Below are 20,903 nucleotides of genomic sequence, written 5' to 3'. Positions count from 1 at the left end.
AGCACCACATATAAATAAATAAAGAAAATAAAGGTCTATAAACATATAAAGTTTTTTGGTTTTTGTTTTTTTTTTTTTTTGAATAAGAGCTAAGATTCCAAGTAAGCTATAGAGTTTGAGCTCTTTTGCCTATTTCTGTTGACAAATTCAACCAGTCTGTGTAGGGTGTGTTTTGTTGTTGTTTTGCCTTAAATCTGGATTTAAACTTATATTCTGGACTTGAAATTGCCTGACAATATTTTTGGGTGATGAGGAAGGAGTTCTAGCTCAGAGAACTATACTACCTTTGTTCTTAAGATACTCTCTTCACTCACACATGAAGGTACAGAGACAGGAAGACTGGTGATTTTTTTTTTGACCCCTTTAAATTTTATTTTGGCTGTGTTTTTAGGTGGAATCATATGTTATTCTGTTTTAGAAATGGAATGAAATATGCATTGTGCATAATAGTGGGATTCATTTTGACACATTTCCATGCATGGAATATAATTCACTCCATTTCAATTCCCAATCTTCCACTTTCCTTCCCTTTCTTCCTCCCTCTGTTTCTCTTCCACTACACCTTGTCTTCCTTCTGTTTATTGTTTTTTTAATCGTTGCTTTATATATAAAGGTATGCATTCCATTTCGATATGTGCCAAGGTGATGTAAGAAGAGTGTTAGATCTGATTCTCATTCTCATTCCGTTGTTGCTACTTACTAAGTAACTGGACAGATCTTCCTTTAAGCCTTTAAGGTCATTTTTCTCTTTTATAAACTGGAATAATTATCCTGCCCACCTTTCAAAGTTATGATAGGATCAGTAAAGAAATACTATGAAAACCTTTAATATTATCAAAGTGCTACATAATATGTGTTCTGTTTATTATTGGTATTTAAACTATACTTAGTAAACTGTTCTTTTACTGAATTTATTACTGTAGAGTTTAATGTGACTTTCTGCCTGAGCCGCTTGTTCTATATATTTGTGTAGGCAAAAACAGCTGGAAGATATCCTGGTTCTGGCCAAACAATTCCATGAGACAGCTGAGCCTATTTCTGATTTCTTATCTGTCACAGAGAAAAAGCTTGCTAACTCGGAACCTGTTGGCACTCAGACTGCCAAAATACAGCAGCAGATCATTCGGCACAAGGTAGGAAGGAATTCCATAAACAAAAGCACAAAACTGGAGGAAGAAATCCTAGAAATTAAAAGAAAAAAAAAAAAAAAGAAAAACTACCTTCAGCATTCTAGAAGATGTATTTTATGGGGTTTTATTTTCAAGTTTAATTAAAAAATAAGGTCAGATTTTTAACTGGAAAGCCATTATCTTGGAAGTAAATGTAGAAATCAACTAGCAAGCTACCATCAGAAAAATAAACAGCTTTTGTTCCACTTTTTAATTATTTTTACTCTTTAATAGGTGAATTTTTAAATTGTGTTATATCATTTGTTATTCATTGTTTCATGTTTGCTTTTCATTTATTTCGTTTCTTCTATTCATTTTTTCCATCTGGATTTCCAGGCTCTGGAGGAAGAAATAGAAAACCATGCAACAGATGTGCACCAGGCAGTCAAAATTGGGCAGTCTCTCTCCTCCCTGACATGTCCTGCAGAACAGGGTGTGCTATCAGAAAAGCTAGACTCATTACAGGCCCAATACAGTGAGATTCAAGACCGGTGCTGTCGGAAGGCAGCCCTGCTTGAACAAGCACTATCCAACGCTAGACTGTTTGGGGAGGATGAGGTGGAGGTGCTCAACTGGCTGGCTGAGGTTGAGGACAAGCTCAGTTCAGTGTTCGTAAAGGATTACAGACAGGATGTCCTGCAGAAGCAGCATGCTGACCACCTGGTATTTGTGTTTTCCATTTATTGGTTATGTTACTGAGTTATTTTTTCATTTTAATTTGTGTTTTTTCTTTTTCTTTTTTTCATTTCAAACACTTCAACTTTATTTTATACATAAGTGCATAGTTTATAGACTTGGTGCTAAGTACTAATCTTAGGATGGGTCCATAAAAATACTTGTATTTAACAAATGGAGTGAGCAATTCTAGACAGTGGTACAGGGTCTAGTTAGGACTCATCTCAACTACAACTCATAACTTGTATCATTAGGTAATATTATCATTAGGTTTCCATTTGAACAGATTTATGAAAGAAAATGAACTTTAACAAAAGCACATATCATATATGCCCAGGATTTGGTCACATCCTTATAACTTTTAGAATATTTCTGGAATTTATATGTTCAAATTTCAGGAATTCCTTGTCATCTTAATGATGCCTTTTCTAATTATTTTTTATGAAATCTCTTTGGGAGTAGTGAAAATAGGCAAAACAATTTTAAAAATGATCTGATATTCTTTTGCTTATTTTGACAACTTCAAATATGGGAAATTCTTACCCAAATTTCTGATTGTGTATGTGGAAGGGGTGCTGGATCTCGAATCTGGAGCATCATGCATGCCAGACAAGGATCCTGATTTAAGTCAACATGTTCTTTCTTTTCTTTAATGTTCTATCTTACTCTTTATTTTGGACATTATAGACATTTTTTTTTTTTTTTTGCTGAATTTCACTTCTACCTTTCTTGGGTTCAGATTTGGTACCAGTAGATTGGTAAAATGAATTCAATCCAAAATCTCACCTAGCACAAAGAAAAACTTGTTTATAAATGTCTAATTATTTTGAATAATCAGTGGAGTAACCAGAAATTTCAAAAAGGGAGTTAAATATCTGATATTAAATTAAACTGGTATTCATCTCTTCAAATTTCGTCTCTTAAAGATCTCATATTTCTTTCCTTTGTTGTGCCATAGTTTGGAAATTAATAGTATGTTTTCCTTTCAGGCTTTAAATGAAGAAATTGTTAATAGGAAGAAGAATGTAGATCAAGCTATTAAAAATGGTCAGGCTCTTCTAAAACAAACCACAGGTACTTTGAAAAGTGTATCTCTTAGCACCACTCTGGTCTCAAAGATAGTCACATTTCCAGGGAAATAAATACTGTGCATTAGCGACTTGTCTTTGTATGTTTGAGAAGTTTAATATTTGCTAATTGTTTAACCATGTGCTCCAGGGGCTTGTGACCTGTTTTCCAATTTCTTGCTAAATCTTTTGAAAACAACCAGACTTGGTTGTCTCCCATCTGGTTATAGACGATGATTCCCCTGCCCTCCAATATGTGAAAAGCCAGCATTCACTGCAAGATACCAGGAACATCTAGAAACACCTGCAACTAAACTTAGATCCTAATCTCAGAAATGGCTTCTTTTATCAAGTAGCAGGTTTATTTCCCACTTACCCTTAGTATGGGATAGTAGGTGAAATGGCTACCAAGGGAAAGAGTATCTATGAAATTTAAGCTCTAGTTTGAATATGGGCAATTAAAGAGATGGCCTTATCTCCACATCTCTTTTGTAATTTTATGTTTGCATTTTTTTTAAATTTTAAGATGTCGGTAAGACCTTTGTTTTATTCATTTATTTATATGTGGTGCTGAGAATCAAACCCAGTGCCTCACACATGCTAGGCAAGCACTCTACCACTGAGCCAGGACCCCAGCCTCCACCCCAGTCTCTTAAGTATGATTAATTGTGTGTTGTTCTCCATAGGTGAAGAGGTGTTACTAATCCAGGAGAAACTAGACGGAATAAAGACCCGCTATGCAGACATCACAGTCACTAGCTCCAAGGCCCTTAGAACTTTAGAGCAAGCCCGGCAGCTGGCTACCAAATTCCAGTCTACATATGAGGAACTGACTGGTTGGCTGAGGGAGGTGGAGGAGGAACTGGCAGCCAGTGGAGGACAGTCTCCCACAGGGGAGCAGATACCCCAGTTTCAGCAAAGACAGAAGGTGAGCTCTCATTTCACATCAAAAAGGGAATAAAAACGTTTCAGCTTCGTCAGAATTCTGTTTCTTTACCTTTACTTTAAATCTAAACCAAAAATTTCTGCCTGCCTCCTCTCTTACTTACTCGCCAACGGTAAGATCTGGCATAAAGACATAAGTAAGAGGCCTATGATCTGAAGAGACTGAATCCTGCTTCTTAGAAACTTTGCTACATCATATGGAACATTTTATAGTTTACCTTCACAGTTCATTCTCTAAAGAGTGCTTCATGGTTCTATTTGATTCTCCTACAGAATCTAGTGCATTTTTAGATAAACAGAAGCTGTGTAGTTATTAGTTAAGATAGATGCGTATGGTTAAAACATTATTTATCATGTCTGTTCAAGTGGGGAAGAAAAAAAAGAGAGCACTGTTTGTCTTACCCACAGACAATCTGGCTCAAGTCTTACAGACATTCTAAGTAAGCAGTAGCTAAATCTAAACTCAGGCTTCAGAAAGATTAAAAAATCTGAGACAGGAAAAAAAAAAAACTGAAGGAAGGAGGTCAGTGCCCTGCTGGGATGTGTGGTAGAGATAACACTTTCTACCCAGCACAGCTGCTAATGTGCTTTATTTAGCAATGTATGGCCTGAAAACTTCTTCCCTTCCTTAGGAATTGAAGAAGGAGGTCATGGAGCACAGGCTGGTGTTGGACACAGTGAATGAGGTGAGCCGTGCTCTCCTAGAGCTGGTGCCCTGGAGAGCCAGAGAAGGCCTGGATAAACTTGTGTCGGATGCCAATGAGCAGTACAAACTGATCAGTGACACTATTGGACAAAGAGTGGATGAAATTGATGCTGCTATTCAGAGATCACAACAGGTAATGTTTATAATACCTCTGCATTAATATTTTAGGCAGTGGGGGTAGATAGATCCACATAAGTTCAGGCTCAGGAATAAGATGAGATCAGGGTAAATATGATGCAACAAACATATTTCAGTAGTTGGAAACAATTGGCAGAGAGGTTTGTTTGTGAGAATGGATCACGGTTTGACCCAAAACACTTGACTGCTTCAAGGAGAGAAGAACTTACAGAAAAGTCTATGTAAGGCCTTTTATTAACAGTTGGGCCAGTGGCGATGGGAGTAGATCATATGTAGACTCAAATGGTCCAAGTGTATCATAATCTTAGTTTGATATAATCAACTTTCTTACATTAAATGGAAGAGGAAAAGAAACCAAGAACTATAATTACTATCAAATATGCAAACCAAAATAGCAGAACCATCCAAAATAGAACCTTCTCAAAGTAAACACAGGTGTCATATTTCTCTTGATCTTTTTTCCTTCCTGCTTTCTGGGAAATTGTTATTTGCTTTTCTCTGTAGTTGAATACACACCTACTAATGTGCCAGAGCACAAAAAATAAGATAGCATGGGTTCATAGTGATAAGCAGATGTTTTCTGAATAAGGTTCTTTCTGACTCTAAGCATATATCCAGTGTCATTAGGATTAATCCTAATCTTAGCCAGCTATTTCCATATCAACTTAATATGTTTGGGAGAAGCTTGCTTTTCTTTAAATATAGGTTTAACATCCCTAATCCAAAATTCAAAATGCTCCAAAATCTGAAATTTTCTTATGATTTTTTTACATGAGAGTTATTCAACCAGTAAAGTTGTCTGCACAAATATTCCAAAACCCAAAAAATTCTGAAATCGCAAACATTCCCAACTGTTTCTGATAAAGGATACTTAACCTATGTTAGCTTAGGTTGGCAAAGTTGAAAAAAGAGGAGATTGAAGATTGGTGGGTCCTCATGATTCTTGGTATTATATAGCCACTTAAAGATTTGGTGTTCTTCTGGAGTCTTATCTTCTTCAACTGAGCAGGTACTTCCAAGTTAACTTTACGGAGCTGTCTGTTGCCATTTTAAGTTTATATTTAAATATCTAACTGAAACTAATCATTTAGTGCCCAGGTAGGAAAGAAGATTGGCAACCTCCTGAAAACATTCCTATTAGAAGCATATTTCTTTTGAAGGGTGTCAATTTCTGTTGTTTCTAGCTGTGGGCCCACTAACTGGCTCTGTAGCTTCCTTTTAAAGAAGTTGAAATATGACCAATTTTAATTTGTCTGCATCTTGATTCGTGATTTTTCTTAAATTATTCTCAGTTTTGGCTTTACTTTCTGAGGTGTAAGTTACATTACTGAAAATTCAGGCCCTTCTATATTGGACAAATTATAGCTACTAGAAGGAGACCTTGGCTAAATGTAACCTGTTCATTTTTCTTCTATATATTTATTAGTATGAGCAAGCTGCTGATGCAGAACTAGCTTGGGTTGCCGAAACAACACGGAAACTGATGGCCCTGGGTCCAGTCCGCCTGGAACAGGACCAGACCACAGCCCAACTGCAGGTGCAGAAGGTGAGCATCACTCTGGAGCGTCCACGGTGTCTGAGCCTTAGAGTCTCTTGGGTGACTGGGGGAGTTTCTGACTGTCTCAGGTCAAGTCGAGTGGGATAATTTAATGGAATAATGATGGATAGAAATTAATATTATGTATACTTGGTTGGGATAAGGAAAAGATTCTTTTCGTTTTGCGGAGGGGGTGGGAATAGGCCCATTAATCCAGGAAATATTCTATAGGTAGCCATTTGCTTGATGATTTTTAGTAGAGATGTTTTTGTGAATTACTAAAAAGATAAGCATTGAAGTGTTGAATAGGCGAAGTATTAAACTTTGTAAGAAAAATTTTTTCGTGTCTTGAAAGCAAGTAATTTTTCATAGATTGCATCTTACCTTTCATTAACAGTCTTAGGTTCCTTTTACTTCTTGACTTAACTGCAGTTTACTTTTCAAAGGCTTTCTCCATTGACATCATTCGACACAAAGATTCAATGGATGAACTCTTCAGTCACCGCAGTGAAATCTTTGGCACATGTGGGGAGGAGCAGAAAGCTGTATTACAGGTGAAATACAGTCATTTCTTTACCATATTATTCTTACGTTAATCATAGTAAATTAGAGTACAATTATGAAATAACATTTTAGAGTTTTTTTTCCCTCCTGTACTTTCTTATTATTGGTTTTTTATTAAAGTCCTGCTTACTGTGCTGGGGAATTGAGACTCCTGACCCTATATTCACAAATGTCTGAACAACCATAGTATATAAAGTGGAATATGTTGCAAGAGGAATTGCTCCTTATCCTCAGTCATTGAAGTGAGCCTTGAATGACTTTTCAAGATATTTTGATAGGTTTTAAGAACCATATGCAGATATCAGTTCCTTTTATATGTCTTAAAGGTCAGACCTATTTTTTACAAAGAATTGGCCAAGATAGTATATAGAGATAGTATATAGACCAGTTTTGTGTGTGTTATTTTTTTTTGGTTTTTTTTGTTTTTTTTTTAGGATATGACTGATTTCTGTGTCTTCAGAAATCTTTATTAATCGACTGAGCTACACTCCTAAACATTCAAAGTACAAATGCCAAGTTTCTAGAAACATTTTTTTTTTCAAATACTGTTTTAGTCATTAATGGACCTTTATTTATTTATTTATTCATATACGGTGCTGAGAATCAAACCCAGTGCCTCATACATGCTAGGTATACACTCTACCACTGAGTTACAACCCCAGCCCTAGAGACTTATTTTTTTTCCAGAGCTCCTCATAGCCTCTGAGATACCCTGTTTTAAACAGATTTGTTATAATAATGCTGTATCATTGTTTTGTGTCATTGCTAAAAGATAATAATTTTGTTTTTTCTCATGTTTTACTACCTTTTAAACTATGCTCATATATACTAAATTATAAAAATAATATGTCTGATAGGGAATTTAAAAATTCAAATTAATGTAAAGAAAGAAAAATCATAAATTGTCATTTGGTGGTAAATGGATAGAAATAGAGGACATCATACTAAATGAAACCAAACTCAGAAAATCAAGGGTCATGTTTTCTCTCATATGTAGATGGCAAAGAGAATAAAAGGGAAAAAAAGTGTGTGTTGGGGTGTGACGGGGAGGAGCAGGGGGGAAATCTCATGAAAATGGAAGAAAGACCAGTAGAGTAGAGGAAGGGGACCAGAGAGAAGGAATGGAAAGTTACTAGGGGGTGAAATTAAACAAACTGTACTGTGTTAATTTGTTATACTGTGTGCATATACAAATATCTAACAATGAATCTTGCCGTGTGTATAATTGTAATGTACCAGTAAGAAGGGAAAAAAAATAGCTGAGTTATAGGGAAAAAGGAAAAACAATCTCTTGTAATCTCATTACATTAGTCCATATTTGTTAATAATTTAGTGTGCTTTTCTTTAGACTTTTTAATGTAATTACACTTGTATTTTTTTTTCTCAAAGAGTTCATAATAATACTTTTTATTTTTTATTTCTGGTTCATAGGAAAAGACGGAGTCTCTAATACAGCAGTATGAAGCTATTAGCCTACTCAATTCAGAGCGTTATGCCCGCCTAGAGCGGGCACAGGTCTTAGTGAACCAGTTTTGGGAAACTTATGAAGAGCTCAACCCTTGGATTGAGGAAATTCGGGCACTAATAGGACAGTTACCTCCTCCAGCTATTGATCATGAGCAGCTCAGGCAACAGCAAGAAGAAATGAGGGTAAGGAGCATGCCAAGTTTTATTTCATTACAGAATGAAAATGGGTTCTGTAATTTATTCAAAAATAACAGAAAATATTTTTGAGGATGATAGGGTATTGTTAAACTCTACATGTGGTTAGGTGGCTCTTTTCACTTGATTAGGCACCAATAGAGTGAGCTTGTGAAGGAATGTCAAAGCATTTGCTACATATAGTTAAGATGAAAGGGAATTTTATAGACATTTCAACTAATAGTATTACTATTAAAATGCTTTTTTAAAAAATGTTTATTTCTGGCTTATGGCTTGTGTTTATTACTATTTCTATATTTCTATAAGTGGAAAATGTGAACTAGAAGCAGCCAGCAATAAAGTCAAGGAGTGGTTGAATTACCAGATTTGTTGCTATTCATAGTTTATCCTGCTTGGTGTCTCTTAGTCTGGAGTGGTAGACATATATTAAACAATGTAAATTATAATATAGTACATAGAAGTATTTGTGAGCAAAGAAGAGAGTGAGATAGATGGTTATAATGCAGGTGACACGAAAGATTAAGACATGTTTTGTACGGAAACACTCTCAAGGTAATGGAACATCTGAATTGGCTTTTGAAAATTAAGAGAATTAGGTAGTATCAGAGCCCAAGATTTAGGTGTTTTTCTGTTTCCCCATAAATAGATGCTGGTACTTATTGATTTTTAACATTTCAGTTTTGTTGTTTGTTTTTTGTGGTACTGGGGCTCAAACCCAGGGCTTCATGCATGCTAAACATGTGTTCTACCACTGAGCCATATCCTCAGCCCCGTTCATTTTGTTTTTTTGTTTTAGAGCTTCATGGTTATACATAGTATAACCATGTATACATGTATTCATCCCAACAAACTAATACGTGCTTGGAAATCAATTCCATTTATTACTTTTTTTCTTATTTAACATGGTGCTGAGGATCAAAATCGGTACCTCACATGTGCTAGGCAAGCACTGAGCTACAATCCCAGCCCCATTCATTATGTTTTAATCTATATTTCTTTCTGTAGCAACTAAGGGAATCCATTGCTGAACACAAACCACATATTGATAAGCTACTAAAGATAGGCCCACAACTAAAGGAATTAAACCCCGAGGAAGGGAAAATGGTGGAAGAAAAATACCAGAAAGCAGAAAACATGTATGCCCAAATAAAAGAGGAGGTGCGCCAACGGGCCTTGGCTCTGGATGAGGCTGTTTCCCAGTCTGCTCAGGTATGTGTGTGTGTTACACTTCTGTAACCTTCAACTCTGTTAGTCTAAGCAGGAGATCTCAGTGTCAGGTATGCCTCTTTGCGCAGGAATGCCAGACCAGCATGTTATCAACAGAGCAGAAAACTTTGTCTACTGCCTTTTCTTCTCAGAAACATTGGCATAATGATCCTATTGGAGGGTAAAATACATTTTGGCTAGTGTATACAATTGTCTGTCGATAGTTTCCCTGAAATTTTTAATATCATAAAGATCCTTTAGCAGGGATGATTTTGAATAAACTTATCTTTGAGAGCCAAAAACAATGACTGCCTCCACAAAAGTCAGGTTCCTGCTGGACCTGTTATTTTTGAGATTTAGAATGACAATATATTAGCTTTCTCATTCAGGAAGTTACTGGCATCCTAGTTCACAGAAAGGTGCTTTAGTAGGGAGAAGTAAGCCAAAGAGAAGCATAAACTGCTAACAGTGGAGTTTATGGCATGTAACTACATACTTTTCAACTAATATATTACTGTTAGTGGTATTTTTGTCATGTCTGGGTATTTTATTCCTATGTTTAGTCAATATTCTTGGTTAATATTTGTACTTACTCAAATTTCTCCCCCCACTTCCTGTCCCATCTCTCACTCACATTGTGGAATGTGTTACTTTGTGTTGTTGCTGCCTGCTCCTGTCTTCCCCACATCGTCACATTTCATTGTTGTGTTGACCGCGCCCACCATTACAGATTACAGAGGTAAGGTACCCATCCCCTTGGGATTAGTGTGTTTTTATAAAGCTGAAAATACAAGGCATTACCTACAAAGAAATTTCCCTTAAGTTTAGTGGAATAAATTTGTTTATTGCAGTTTATTATGCCAGTTTTGTTTGGGTTGGAATGTAGATGTGAAGGAGTGATGGGAAGTGATTTTGTTAAGGAAATCTGCTTTTCTTATAGGACATTGAAAATTGATAAGACATTAATGAATGAATCCAGAGTTAGTGTTAGATGATTTTTTTTAGGAGGCAGGCTTGTCTGTTTTGTCTTCTTTTCTCCCTTTTTATCTCAGATTATAAATGAGAGTTTTATATTTATAATCATGTTATTCAGAGTAGCAGCAAAGTGGAAAGGTAATTGTTCTTTTAGAATGAGGTTAGATTTGGCCTTTCTCATGCCAACATTTCCCTCTCTCACTGTATGTACAGTGAGCTCTCAACTTGTATGCTTTTAAATTCCAAGTCATGTACCATATTAAGTTCCTCATCCATTTACACAGGTGGTAACTTGTTACACAGGTTTAACTTGTTGGTCTGGTCTGTTGCATGCAACTGTCATCTGAAATGTTGATATACTGACTCTCACCAGTTTCATAGTCTTGTTCCTTTCTCATCATATTAGTTGGAATAGGAGAAGTTTTATGACAGCACTAATGATCTGAGTTTATTCCTGGTATATTACTTAATATCATTTGACTCAAATATTGCCCTTTTATTTCCCCCCACAACAGTCCATTTCTGGTATACTATGCCCAAAATGATCTCTTGGCCAAACCCAATACTCAATAACCATTGGGGTAAACTGAGCACAGATTTATACCTTGTCCTTACTCCCTATTATTTCCCAAAAAGTGTGATGAAGTACTAGTGATGGCTAATATTCCAACTTTTTTAGTTCCATGATAAAATTGAGCCCATGTTGGAGACTCTGGAGAATCTTTCCTCTCGCCTGCGTATGCCACCCCTGATTCCTGCTGAAGTAGATAAGATCAGAGAGTGCATCAGTGACAATAAGAGTGCCACCGTGGAGCTAGAAAAACTGCAGCCATCCTTTGAGGCCCTAAAGCGCCGTGGAGAAGAGCTCATTGGGCGATCTCAGGGAGCAGACAAGGATTTGGCTGCAAAAGGTGCTTTTTGGATCTAATTATTTTTAAAGAATAAATTTCAAGCTGAGGTTATCTCCAGCATCCTACCAGATGTATTTCATTGAATGTAAAGACAGTCCCTAAGGAATGAGTATTCTAAAAAGTCATTTGGAAGTCATTTAGAATTCAGAACATGTTTCCCCATTGAAATAAAGTTACAATTGGTAGTTAGATTCCCAGGCCAGGAAACAAATGCTCCTTTAACCCCTAATGTGAGTAAACTACAGTATCAATAGTGGGTAGAACATAACTACCTTTTATAACATTTTCCATGGGAAATGTACAAGTTGAACACACAGTGCTGGAAGTAGAGTTCTCATCACAGCCCCTTTGTAAATTAGGGGTTTTTCTCTTAGTACCTTTATATTAGAGATTTCCATATTACTTCTATGGTCTCTTTATGGGGGAGACCAACATGAGCAGAAAATATTAGAGCAGAAATAATAGTAAGAATAAAACTCAAATAGAAAACTGTCCATCATTTTTACATCTTTAGAGAGATTTTTAAAGATAGTTTCACTGAAAAATGTCAGAATTCGAATTTCTGATGAGACTGATTTTAAGTACTTGGAAGAACTCAATTTTCACATCTCTTCTTTACCCCCTCAGAAATCCAGGACAAACTGGATCAAATGGTGTTCTTCTGGGAAGACATCAAAGCTCGGGCTGAAGAGCGAGAAATTAAATTCCTTGATGTCCTTGAATTAGCGGAGAAGTTCTGGTATGACATGGCAGCTCTCCTGACCACCATCAAAGACACCCAGGACATTGTCCATGACTTGGAAAGCCCAGGCATTGACCCATCCATCATCAAGCAACAGGTTGAGGCTGCTGAGGTAAGAAGAAAACAAAGCCCCTTCTATGTGTCCTCCAGCAAAGCACTCTCTGTCCAAGTAGGTTGTGTCAGCTGCTTGGTCAGGTTAAGTGCCTTGAAATTTGTGTATGTGTGTGTGTGTGTGTGTGTGTGTGTGTGTGTGTGTGTGTGTAAGACTTTTTTCCACTAGGGGAAAAAAACTACTCAATTTCTTTAATGTAAAAAAAACAGATAGTAGAGAAGAAAATTCAGTTTGGGACTCATCATCCATGGGTAACAATTATTACTTTGTCTTATCTTTTTCTAGTCTTTTTGCAGAGTCTAGTTTTTACTAAAGGAACTTTCCACATCTCATCCATTTACCACAAGCCAAGCTTGATATTTTCTTTCTTCTTTCTTTTTATTTAGATATTTTTCCATATTGAAACTCTCCCTTTCCTCACCCCTGTCAATGCTGATCCATGAACCACACTTTAGGATCTGGCACAGCACTGACTTCAAGATTATATAGTCCAGGACTCCTGTTATGCTGGTCTGTTAGTGCTGCCATTTATGACTTGTGCTGTATTATTTCACCTTATTCATTTACTTCTCTGTAATAGACTTCTGGCTATAGATTGTAATCTCCTTGGAGGCAGGAAGGAATGAACCATTGGTAAATTATTGAAGCTCTTTGCTTCTTTCCCATACTGCCCAAATTTCTACTGCCATTTTTATCATCATTGCATGCTCATCATATTATGTACATTTATTTTATATATATATATATATATATATATATATATATATATATATGTAGTAAATCCTGCGGTGCTTTACTACTAAGCCACATCTCCAGCCCTTTTTTGTATTTTATTAAGAGACAAGGTCTCACTGAGTTGCTTAGGGCCTCACTAAGTTGCTGAGGCTGACTTTGAACTCACGATCCTCCTGCCTCAACCTCCCAAGTCATGGGATTACAGGTGTGCGCCATCAAGCCCAGCTATAATGTATATTTGATAAATATTTTGTATATATGTGAACAGTGACCACTTAGAGTCTGAAACTCTACTATCCAGAGAAACAAAATATTAAGAGCATTGAAAACCTTTGCAATTGATAGTTCTTTTCATTGTGTGCTTTTGATGGGGTATAAGTTGCATGTACAAAGTTTTGAGAAGTTCTGTTCTACTTTCACCTTTGGCTCATATTCTATTATACCTTTACCTGTAGACTATTAAGGAGGAGACAGATGGTCTGCATGAGGAGCTGGAGTTCATTCGAATCCTTGGAGCAGATTTAATTTTTGCCTGTGGAGAAACTGAGAAGCCCGAAGTAAAGAAGAGCATTGATGAGGTATGGAAAACAAATGAGGAGTTCAGATGAAACATTAGTGTGTTCAGATGGAGAGTGGTATTAGTTGAAGAACCTAATTGTATCTTTTTCTTCTAGATGAATAATGCTTGGGAGAACTTAAACAAAACATGGAAAGAAAGGCTAGAGAAACTTGAGGATGCCATGCAAGCTGCTGTGCAGTATCAGGACACTCTTCAGGTCAGAGGCTGGGAGGTGACCACTTAGGAAACACAGGTTCCTTGGTCATTTCCTCAGTTCAGCACAAGAGTGAATCACATTCATGGGGCTCACACTGAAAACAATGCGGGTCTGTGTTTCTAGCCAGAGATTTCCACTTCTGGCACAGGCTGTTTCTACTCTTTCTGCCATTTTTATTATCACTGCATGCTCGCCCTGTTTATACTCTTTGACGTGCACAATGAAACTATCTTGGAAATTATTGTTTGCTTGAAGTTCCATACCAGGGAATCATGAAGCACAGTGTTTTTATGAATAATGCTAATTCTCTCCCAACCCTGTATGGTTTTTTTCACTTTGTTTTCTGTATTTGTATTTTTATTTTAGGCTATGTACGACTGGCTGGATAACACTGTGATCAAACTGTGCACCATGCCTCCTGTTGGCACTGACCTCAATACTGTTAAAGATCAGTTAAATGAGATGAAGGTTTGTATCTGGAGATGACTGAAAGAAGAGCTGCTGCTTTTGAGCTTTTAAAGGCTTGGTTTGATATTAACATCTAGTGCATCTCTGATAGGAGTTCAAAGTGGAAGTTTACCAACAGCAAATTGAGATGGAGAAACTCAATCACCAGGGTGAATTGATGTTAAAGAAAGCTACTGATGAAACAGACAGAGACATTATACGAGAACCACTTACAGAACTCAAACACCTCTGGGAGAATTTGGGTGAGAAAATTGCTCATAGACAGGTAAGGCAAGTGGTAGAATACGTAAATGAAATATTCTGTGCTCTTTTTAAATTCCCTAACAAATGTTCCATCTGTCTGTTTTGAGCAGCATAAGCTGGAAGGTGCTCTCTTGGCCCTTGGCCAGTTCCAGCATGCCTTAGAGGAACTAATGAGTTGGCTGACTCACACTGAAGAGTTGCTAGATGCTCAGAGACCAATAAGTGGAGACCCCAAAGTCATTGAAGTTGAGCTTGCAAAGCACCATGTAAGTATTTTCACTTTTCATCTCTAACTCTTGTTGACTTGAGTTCAGATATTGCTCACAGAAGCTTTTTGATGATTTAATAATAGCTATAGAAATACATTGTGCTATCTGTGTTTTTTAGGTTCTGAAAAATGATGTTTTGGCTCATCAAGCCACAGTAGAAACAGTCAACAAAGCTGGCAATGAACTCCTTGAATCAAGTGCTGGAGATGATGCCAGCAGTTTAAGGAGCCGCTTGGAAACCATGAACCAGTGCTGGGAGTCAGTGCTACAGAAAACAGAGGAGAGGGAGCAGCAGCTGCAGTCAACACTGCAGCAGGTATGTCATTATCCAAGATAGGGAGGAATTGCTGTGCAGAGGACACCATTCTGAAGAAGGCCTGAGTCAGAGGAAACCCATTTGGGGTGGAACCCTCTGGAAACTTGTCTGAAAAAAAGCAGCTTTGGGTGGTTCTTTTTTGTGTTTGTTTGTAGTTTCATTTATTTACTTTATAGAATTTCAGATCTTCACTATAACCACCTCACAGAGGCAGTTTTTTCCCCTAGATGGAGTCAGGTCCCTCCCTATGGAACAGTACCTTGGTCAAATAATGCATTGGTCAGATTCAGATTGTATCAGACATCTATACTGTGTTACAGTGAAGTTTGAAGGATTTTTTTTTTCTTTTTTCTTTTTTTTTTGCGGTACTGGGGATTGAACTCAGTGCCTTGTGCTTGCAAGGCAAGCACTCTACCAGCTGAGCTATCTCCCCAGCCCCTGCTGGATTCTAATAATGAACAAATAGATTGTACCAGTTCTGCAACAGAACAACTCTGGCTGAGAACAATTCCAGATTCCTTCTTCACAATAAAATTCCTCATAGGATCATTTAGAAAGTTTACTTGTGAAACTTGAGAATTACTACTCACCTCACTGATTATTCTTTTTCTCAAAAGGCCCAGGGTTTCCACAGTGAGATTGAAGATTTCCTTTTGGAACTGACTAGAATGGAGAGCCAACTTTCTGCATCTAAACCCACAGGAGGACTTCCTGAAACTGCTAGGGAACAACTTGATACACATATGGTAATAGCAACTTCTTTAAACTGAGAATAAGCATCCCACATTTAGTAGCTAGTTTCTGAGTTCACAGAGCTGTAGTGCATTTTTACCAACAGTGTGTAACAACCTTGGGCATCTGCATATTTACAGATTTTAATACCCTACCTTGGGCAGCAGTATTATCAAGGAAGAGTAAACTGGAAATGTGTCAGTGAGCTAGTAGATTTTGAGTTGGACTGCTTGGTTGACACAAGAATATTGACTAGAAAGTGGGAGCATCAAGAAGACAAATTATGAGGGTTGGGGGCATAACTCAGTGGTAGAGCACTTGCCTGACATGTTGTGGGCCCTGGGTTTGATTCCCCAGCACTGGTGGCGGGGGGTGGGGGGGTTACAAATACATAACATAGATCTGTTTGTATAAAAGGACTGCTCAATGGAGTTAGGGAAATCAGAGATTCTGACAGTAATTCAGGGAATTGTGCTTAAAACAAAAAACATTACTTCTATGCAACTTCTTTATGGAAAGGGGAAATAAGTTATTGAGAACTATTTTTGTTATCTTTAATCCTAAATAGAAACAAACTTTTTTCTTATATTTATGTGGTGATAGTTATTTTAGTATAAATGAAGAATAGTGTGTTTTATTCCCTACCTGTTCGGCAGTTGAACAAAATGCACAAGAAGCTTCCCAGTCTAGATGAGACCTTCCTGGACTTTTCCAGGTTACACTGATGAATCTGTATGTGGTGTCTTTCAGGGAACAGGTGTTGATATATTTTCTGCCTTTTTTTATAGGAACTCTACTCTCAGCTGAAAGCCAAGGAAGAGACTTACAATCAGCTACTTGACAAAGGCAGGCTCATGCTCCTGAGCCGCGATGACTCTGGTACTGGCTCAAAGACAGAACAGAGCGTAGCTCTCTTGGAACAGAAGTGGCGTATAGTCAGCAGTAAAATGGAAGAAAGAAAGGTATCTCTATAAAACCCTATATTTGAGCCATTTACTTGGTGACTGCATGTAATTACCGTCTTGTTTCTAAAGATTTTTCAAAGAATAATACATTATAACAGAAGTTGCAGAACTGATACTCTTAGAATTGGCTTTAAGTAATCAAGCTGTCTTTTCTATTTGTTTTCCATCTATATCAAATTGCATCGATGATTCTAGTTTCTGCTGAAACTTGCTTTTATAATTCCTTTTCTCCATCTGCTAGTTGAAGACATTAATGCCTATCACTGTTTAATAATAATTCCTCCCATATTAATCACCGATCTGTGTCCCTGCTTAAGTTGGGATTGGATAGGAAGAAACAAGATGTGTAAGGAGTGTGACTAACAGTTCTCCATGAGGAATTTGGTTTCTAGTGTAAGTGCAAGTATACAAGAAAATTTACTAAAAATCAGTGACCTCTTCCCACTCTTCCTCAAAAATCAACTTCTTTTCTCTGTAGTAGAAAGGTCATCGGGGATCAATGCATTTGTCCAGAAAGATTGTTTTTTTATGAGTATAGAGCTTCATTCTGTTCTTTGCTAGTCAAATCAAGTGTAAAAAATGCATACAAACCTATTGGCCACATTCGCACAATAAATAGTTCCTGAACAAGTGTGTACTGGGCACTCTGCTAAGTTTATGAAACAATAAACAAATAGACTCTTTTGTTATGAAATTAATGGGCAGAAGTACATAAAACAGATATGAACATTTTTAAGAGAAGCATTAATTTAATAGAATCCTTGCAGTATGGGGTGGGTAATACTGTAATATGAGGAATGGCCAAAGAACCTGAGTGTATGGCTATATTCCAGTCTTTGCACAGACTCTCATCTATAGTTCCTACAGACGACAGAACTGAGAATAATTAAACTGAAGCAAATTCTGGCTCCTAATCAGGTAGTTTCTAATAGTGGAGCAAACTGCCTCAAGACAGTACCCATCATCAGAATTGATAAGCAAAACCAGGTGTCAAGGATAGTTATTTCTGATTTTATAGGAACATTACATTTCAGAAATAATAAAAATCACTTAGTAAATGTTTGCTATATTAAAAAAATTATAGATTTGACAATGGAAAAGAATTTCTATTGTCTAGGAACTTACAGTTTATTAATCTCTAAACACTTCTGTGATAGAATTGAGTGCACTTTATTTTCCACCTGATTTGTTTGCTCTGTGTGTGTGTGTGTGTGTGTGTGTGTGTGTGTTTTGCTAGGAGTGGAACCCAAGGTCTCACACACGAGCCAAGTACTCTACCATTGAGCTATACCCTCAACCCTGTACATTTTTATAACATTCAATTTAAGTTTTTTTGAGGTTACAAAAGTAACCTGAAAACATAAAGAAGAAAGCAAACATGTATAATCTAACCAGCTAGACATTTTTAGTGTACATCTTGGGGAGTTTTTTCTATGAAATTGTGTGTGTGTGTGTGTGTGTGTGTGTGTGTATGGTGCTGTGGATTGAAGCCAGGGCCTTGTGCATGCTAGGCAAGCACACTATCCCTGAGCCACATTCTTGCACATCATCTTTATAGTAACGTGCTTTTCAGTTAGTTGTCTTTACATCACAAAAGGTACGTTAAGAGAAACCAAGAACTGGGTGCAGTGACAAATGCCAGTGGCTCAAGAGGTTGAGACAGGAGGATCACAAGTTCAGAGCCAGCCTCAGCAACTTAGCGAGGCTCTGAGCAACTCAGTGAGACCCTGTTGCTAAATAAAATTTTAAAAAGGACTGGGGATGTGGCTCAGTGGTTAAGGGCCTTTGGGTTCATCCCCAGTACAAAAAAACAAAGAAACGTAAGACTTTGCCCAAAGCAGGTTACAGGTCCTGCAGCTGTTACCCCTAAATGGTCTGTTAGTGCCCCAGGAAGGGGAGAGCATCTGAGAAAGGAACTTGGCTTGCTAATTGTGCTTATTTCTTTTCCATGTGTACACTGCTTGTCCATTTGTTTCACTTTCAGACATTAACATTAAAATGTCCTCTTCTTTACAAACTGTTTTTAGGTTAATTAAATGAGGCTTCCTATTTAGAGCTATTTCATTTGGCATACAGTTCATGCCTTTGTTGCTCAAACTGTCATTCTTGAGTTTGACACTTTGTGTATGTGTGTTTTATTTCAAATTCAGTCAAAACTGGAAGAGGCCCTCAACCTGGCAACAGAATTCCAGAATTCCCTACAAGAATTTATCAACTGGCTCACTCTAGCAGAGCAGAGTTTAAACATCGCTTCTCCCCCCAGCCTGATTCTAAACACTGTCCTTTCCCAGATTGAGGAGCATAAGGTAACTTTGATTCGTGATATTGCCATCCTTTAGAAGGGACTAATTGAAAGGAATATTCCTTTATCTTACTTCAAGTTTAAAAAGAGCAACATTGTTCCCTTAGGTTTTTGCTAATGAAGTTAATGCCCACCGAGACCAGATCATTGAGCTGGATCAAACCGGAAATCAGTTAAAATTCCTTAGCCAAAAACAGGATGTTGTTCTGATCAAGAATTTGTTGGTTAGCGTCCAGTCTCGGTGGGAGAAGGTTGTCCAGCGATCTATTGAAAGAGGGCGTTCACTAGATGATGCCAGGAAGCGGGCAAAACAAGTAAGTTATCGAAGAAAAACATTAACTTATTGAACAGCTTTGTGCTGCGTATGTTGTATCTCTGGAATGATTCTCAAAAACAAGTTGCATAGTTTGCACATTTGTTCCTGTTGGAATTTATTTCTTATTTAATTTTAGTTCCATGAAGCTTGGAAAAAACTGATTGATTGGCTAGAAGATGCAGAAAGTCACCTGGACTCTGAACTGGAGATATCAAATGACCCAGACAAAATTAAACTTCAGCTTTCTAAGCATAAGGTAAAGAGGGTAATTGATACTAGTTCCTGAGCTTTTAACTTGCTAAAAATAGAAGTCAGAGCTAATTAAAAATAAAAGATAGCTAGGCATGGTAGCACATGCCTATAATCCCAGTGACTCAAGAGGCTGAAACAGGAGGATCTCAAGTTCAAGGCAACTTAGCAAGGCCCTTTCTCAGGGTTGAGGGTAGGGAGACAGTTGGTTAATGTTAAAAAGTCAAGATGATGAAGCCAGGGTTCCTTCCCCTCCCATACCCCATGCTTCAACCCCAGTGCTGGGTATCCAGTCCAGGGCCTTGTTCATGATAGACAAGTGTTCTACCCAGCTACAGCCCCAGCCCAGGGTCCATTTTATATCTAGATACTGTTTAACCCCAACTCTTTAAAAATAATAGTTCAAGCGAAGTGGTTATGAAAGTAACAGCCAAAACTGTAGGCTTTTGGAAATTGCCATGCACAAACAAAAAATGACAAATTTCTTAATGATAAGCTATTGTTAATTTTAGTTTATTTTCGTTTTTTGATACTATTTTTGGCTTCTAATCTGAAAATCCAAAAAAATTTTTGTTCCATATTAAGATATCATCTGAGTTTTTTTGTTTGTTTTGTTCCTGGGGACTGAATTCAGTGCCTTGTGCCATGATCTGATTTTGCCACATTTTTTCCTTTTCTTTCTGGAAACAGGAGTTTCAGAAAACTCTTGGTGGCAAACAACCTGTATATGATACAACAATTAGAACTGGCAGAGCACTGAAAGAGAAGACGTTGCTTGCTGATGATACTCAGACACTTGACAACTTGTTGGGAGAAGTCAGAGACAAATGGGATACTGTTTGTGGCAAGTCTGTGGAGCGGTGAGCATAAATAGCCCCTTCAAGGGTCTGTATGGCATGCCAGAAGTAACCTAGAGTCTATTATTAAGATTAAAATGGTGGCAAACCTAATGCATCAGTAAAAAGTTATGAAGGAATTTGAATAAAATATATTAAAATACTTATATGTTTTAAACTTGGACCTTGCTGTATTAATAAGGAAGAGGCCCATGAAAGTTAAACCAAATATTTGTAAATCACCAATTTATAATATCAGTGTCTTAGTCAACATTCTCACTGTCAGA

General features: G+C 37.3%; 1 protein-coding gene across 16 annotated transcripts in view; it reads left to right on the top strand.

The window, feature by feature from the left end:
- Macf1 (microtubule actin crosslinking factor 1) overlaps positions 1 to 20,903 on the top strand; it is a 336,255-nt gene that overhangs the window by 284,147 nt on the left and 31,205 nt on the right. For 9 of the 16 annotated variants that reach the window (XM_047537575.1, XM_047537686.1, XM_047537743.1 and 6 more), the window contains 24 exons: positions 974 to 1,133; positions 1,506 to 1,832; positions 2,834 to 2,918; positions 3,598 to 3,839; positions 4,489 to 4,695; positions 6,127 to 6,246; positions 6,684 to 6,791; positions 8,233 to 8,451; positions 9,469 to 9,672; positions 10,400 to 10,408; positions 11,324 to 11,555; positions 12,183 to 12,409; positions 13,600 to 13,722; positions 13,819 to 13,920; positions 14,287 to 14,388; positions 14,480 to 14,653; positions 14,742 to 14,897; positions 15,019 to 15,216; positions 15,834 to 15,962; positions 16,737 to 16,910; positions 19,064 to 19,219; positions 19,323 to 19,529; positions 19,668 to 19,787; positions 20,471 to 20,640. In XM_047537575.1, the coding sequence (XP_047393531.1) occupies positions 974 to 1,133; positions 1,506 to 1,832; positions 2,834 to 2,918; positions 3,598 to 3,839; positions 4,489 to 4,695; positions 6,127 to 6,246; positions 6,684 to 6,791; positions 8,233 to 8,451; positions 9,469 to 9,672; positions 10,400 to 10,408; positions 11,324 to 11,555; positions 12,183 to 12,409; positions 13,600 to 13,722; positions 13,819 to 13,920; positions 14,287 to 14,388; positions 14,480 to 14,653; positions 14,742 to 14,897; positions 15,019 to 15,216; positions 15,834 to 15,962; positions 16,737 to 16,910; positions 19,064 to 19,219; positions 19,323 to 19,529; positions 19,668 to 19,787; positions 20,471 to 20,640 (3,951 nt within the window). The remainder of the gene's footprint in view (positions 1 to 973; positions 1,134 to 1,505; positions 1,833 to 2,833; positions 2,919 to 3,597; positions 3,840 to 4,488; positions 4,696 to 6,126; positions 6,247 to 6,683; positions 6,792 to 8,232; positions 8,452 to 9,468; positions 9,673 to 10,399; positions 10,409 to 11,323; positions 11,556 to 12,182; positions 12,410 to 13,599; positions 13,723 to 13,818; positions 13,921 to 14,286; positions 14,389 to 14,479; positions 14,654 to 14,741; positions 14,898 to 15,018; positions 15,217 to 15,833; positions 15,963 to 16,736; positions 16,911 to 19,063; positions 19,220 to 19,322; positions 19,530 to 19,667; positions 19,788 to 20,470; positions 20,641 to 20,903) is intronic. The other 7 variants (XM_047537702.1, XM_047537878.1, XM_047537803.1 and 4 more) reach the window with 3 other exon arrangements.

This window comes from Sciurus carolinensis, chromosome 1 (assembly GCF_902686445.1).
Source record: "Sciurus carolinensis chromosome 1, mSciCar1.2, whole genome shotgun sequence".
Lineage (NCBI taxonomy): Eukaryota > Metazoa > Chordata > Mammalia > Rodentia > Sciuridae > Sciurus > Sciurus carolinensis.
The sequence above is the reverse complement of the archived record's forward strand: the minus strand, read 5'-3'. Positions and strand labels throughout refer to the sequence as shown.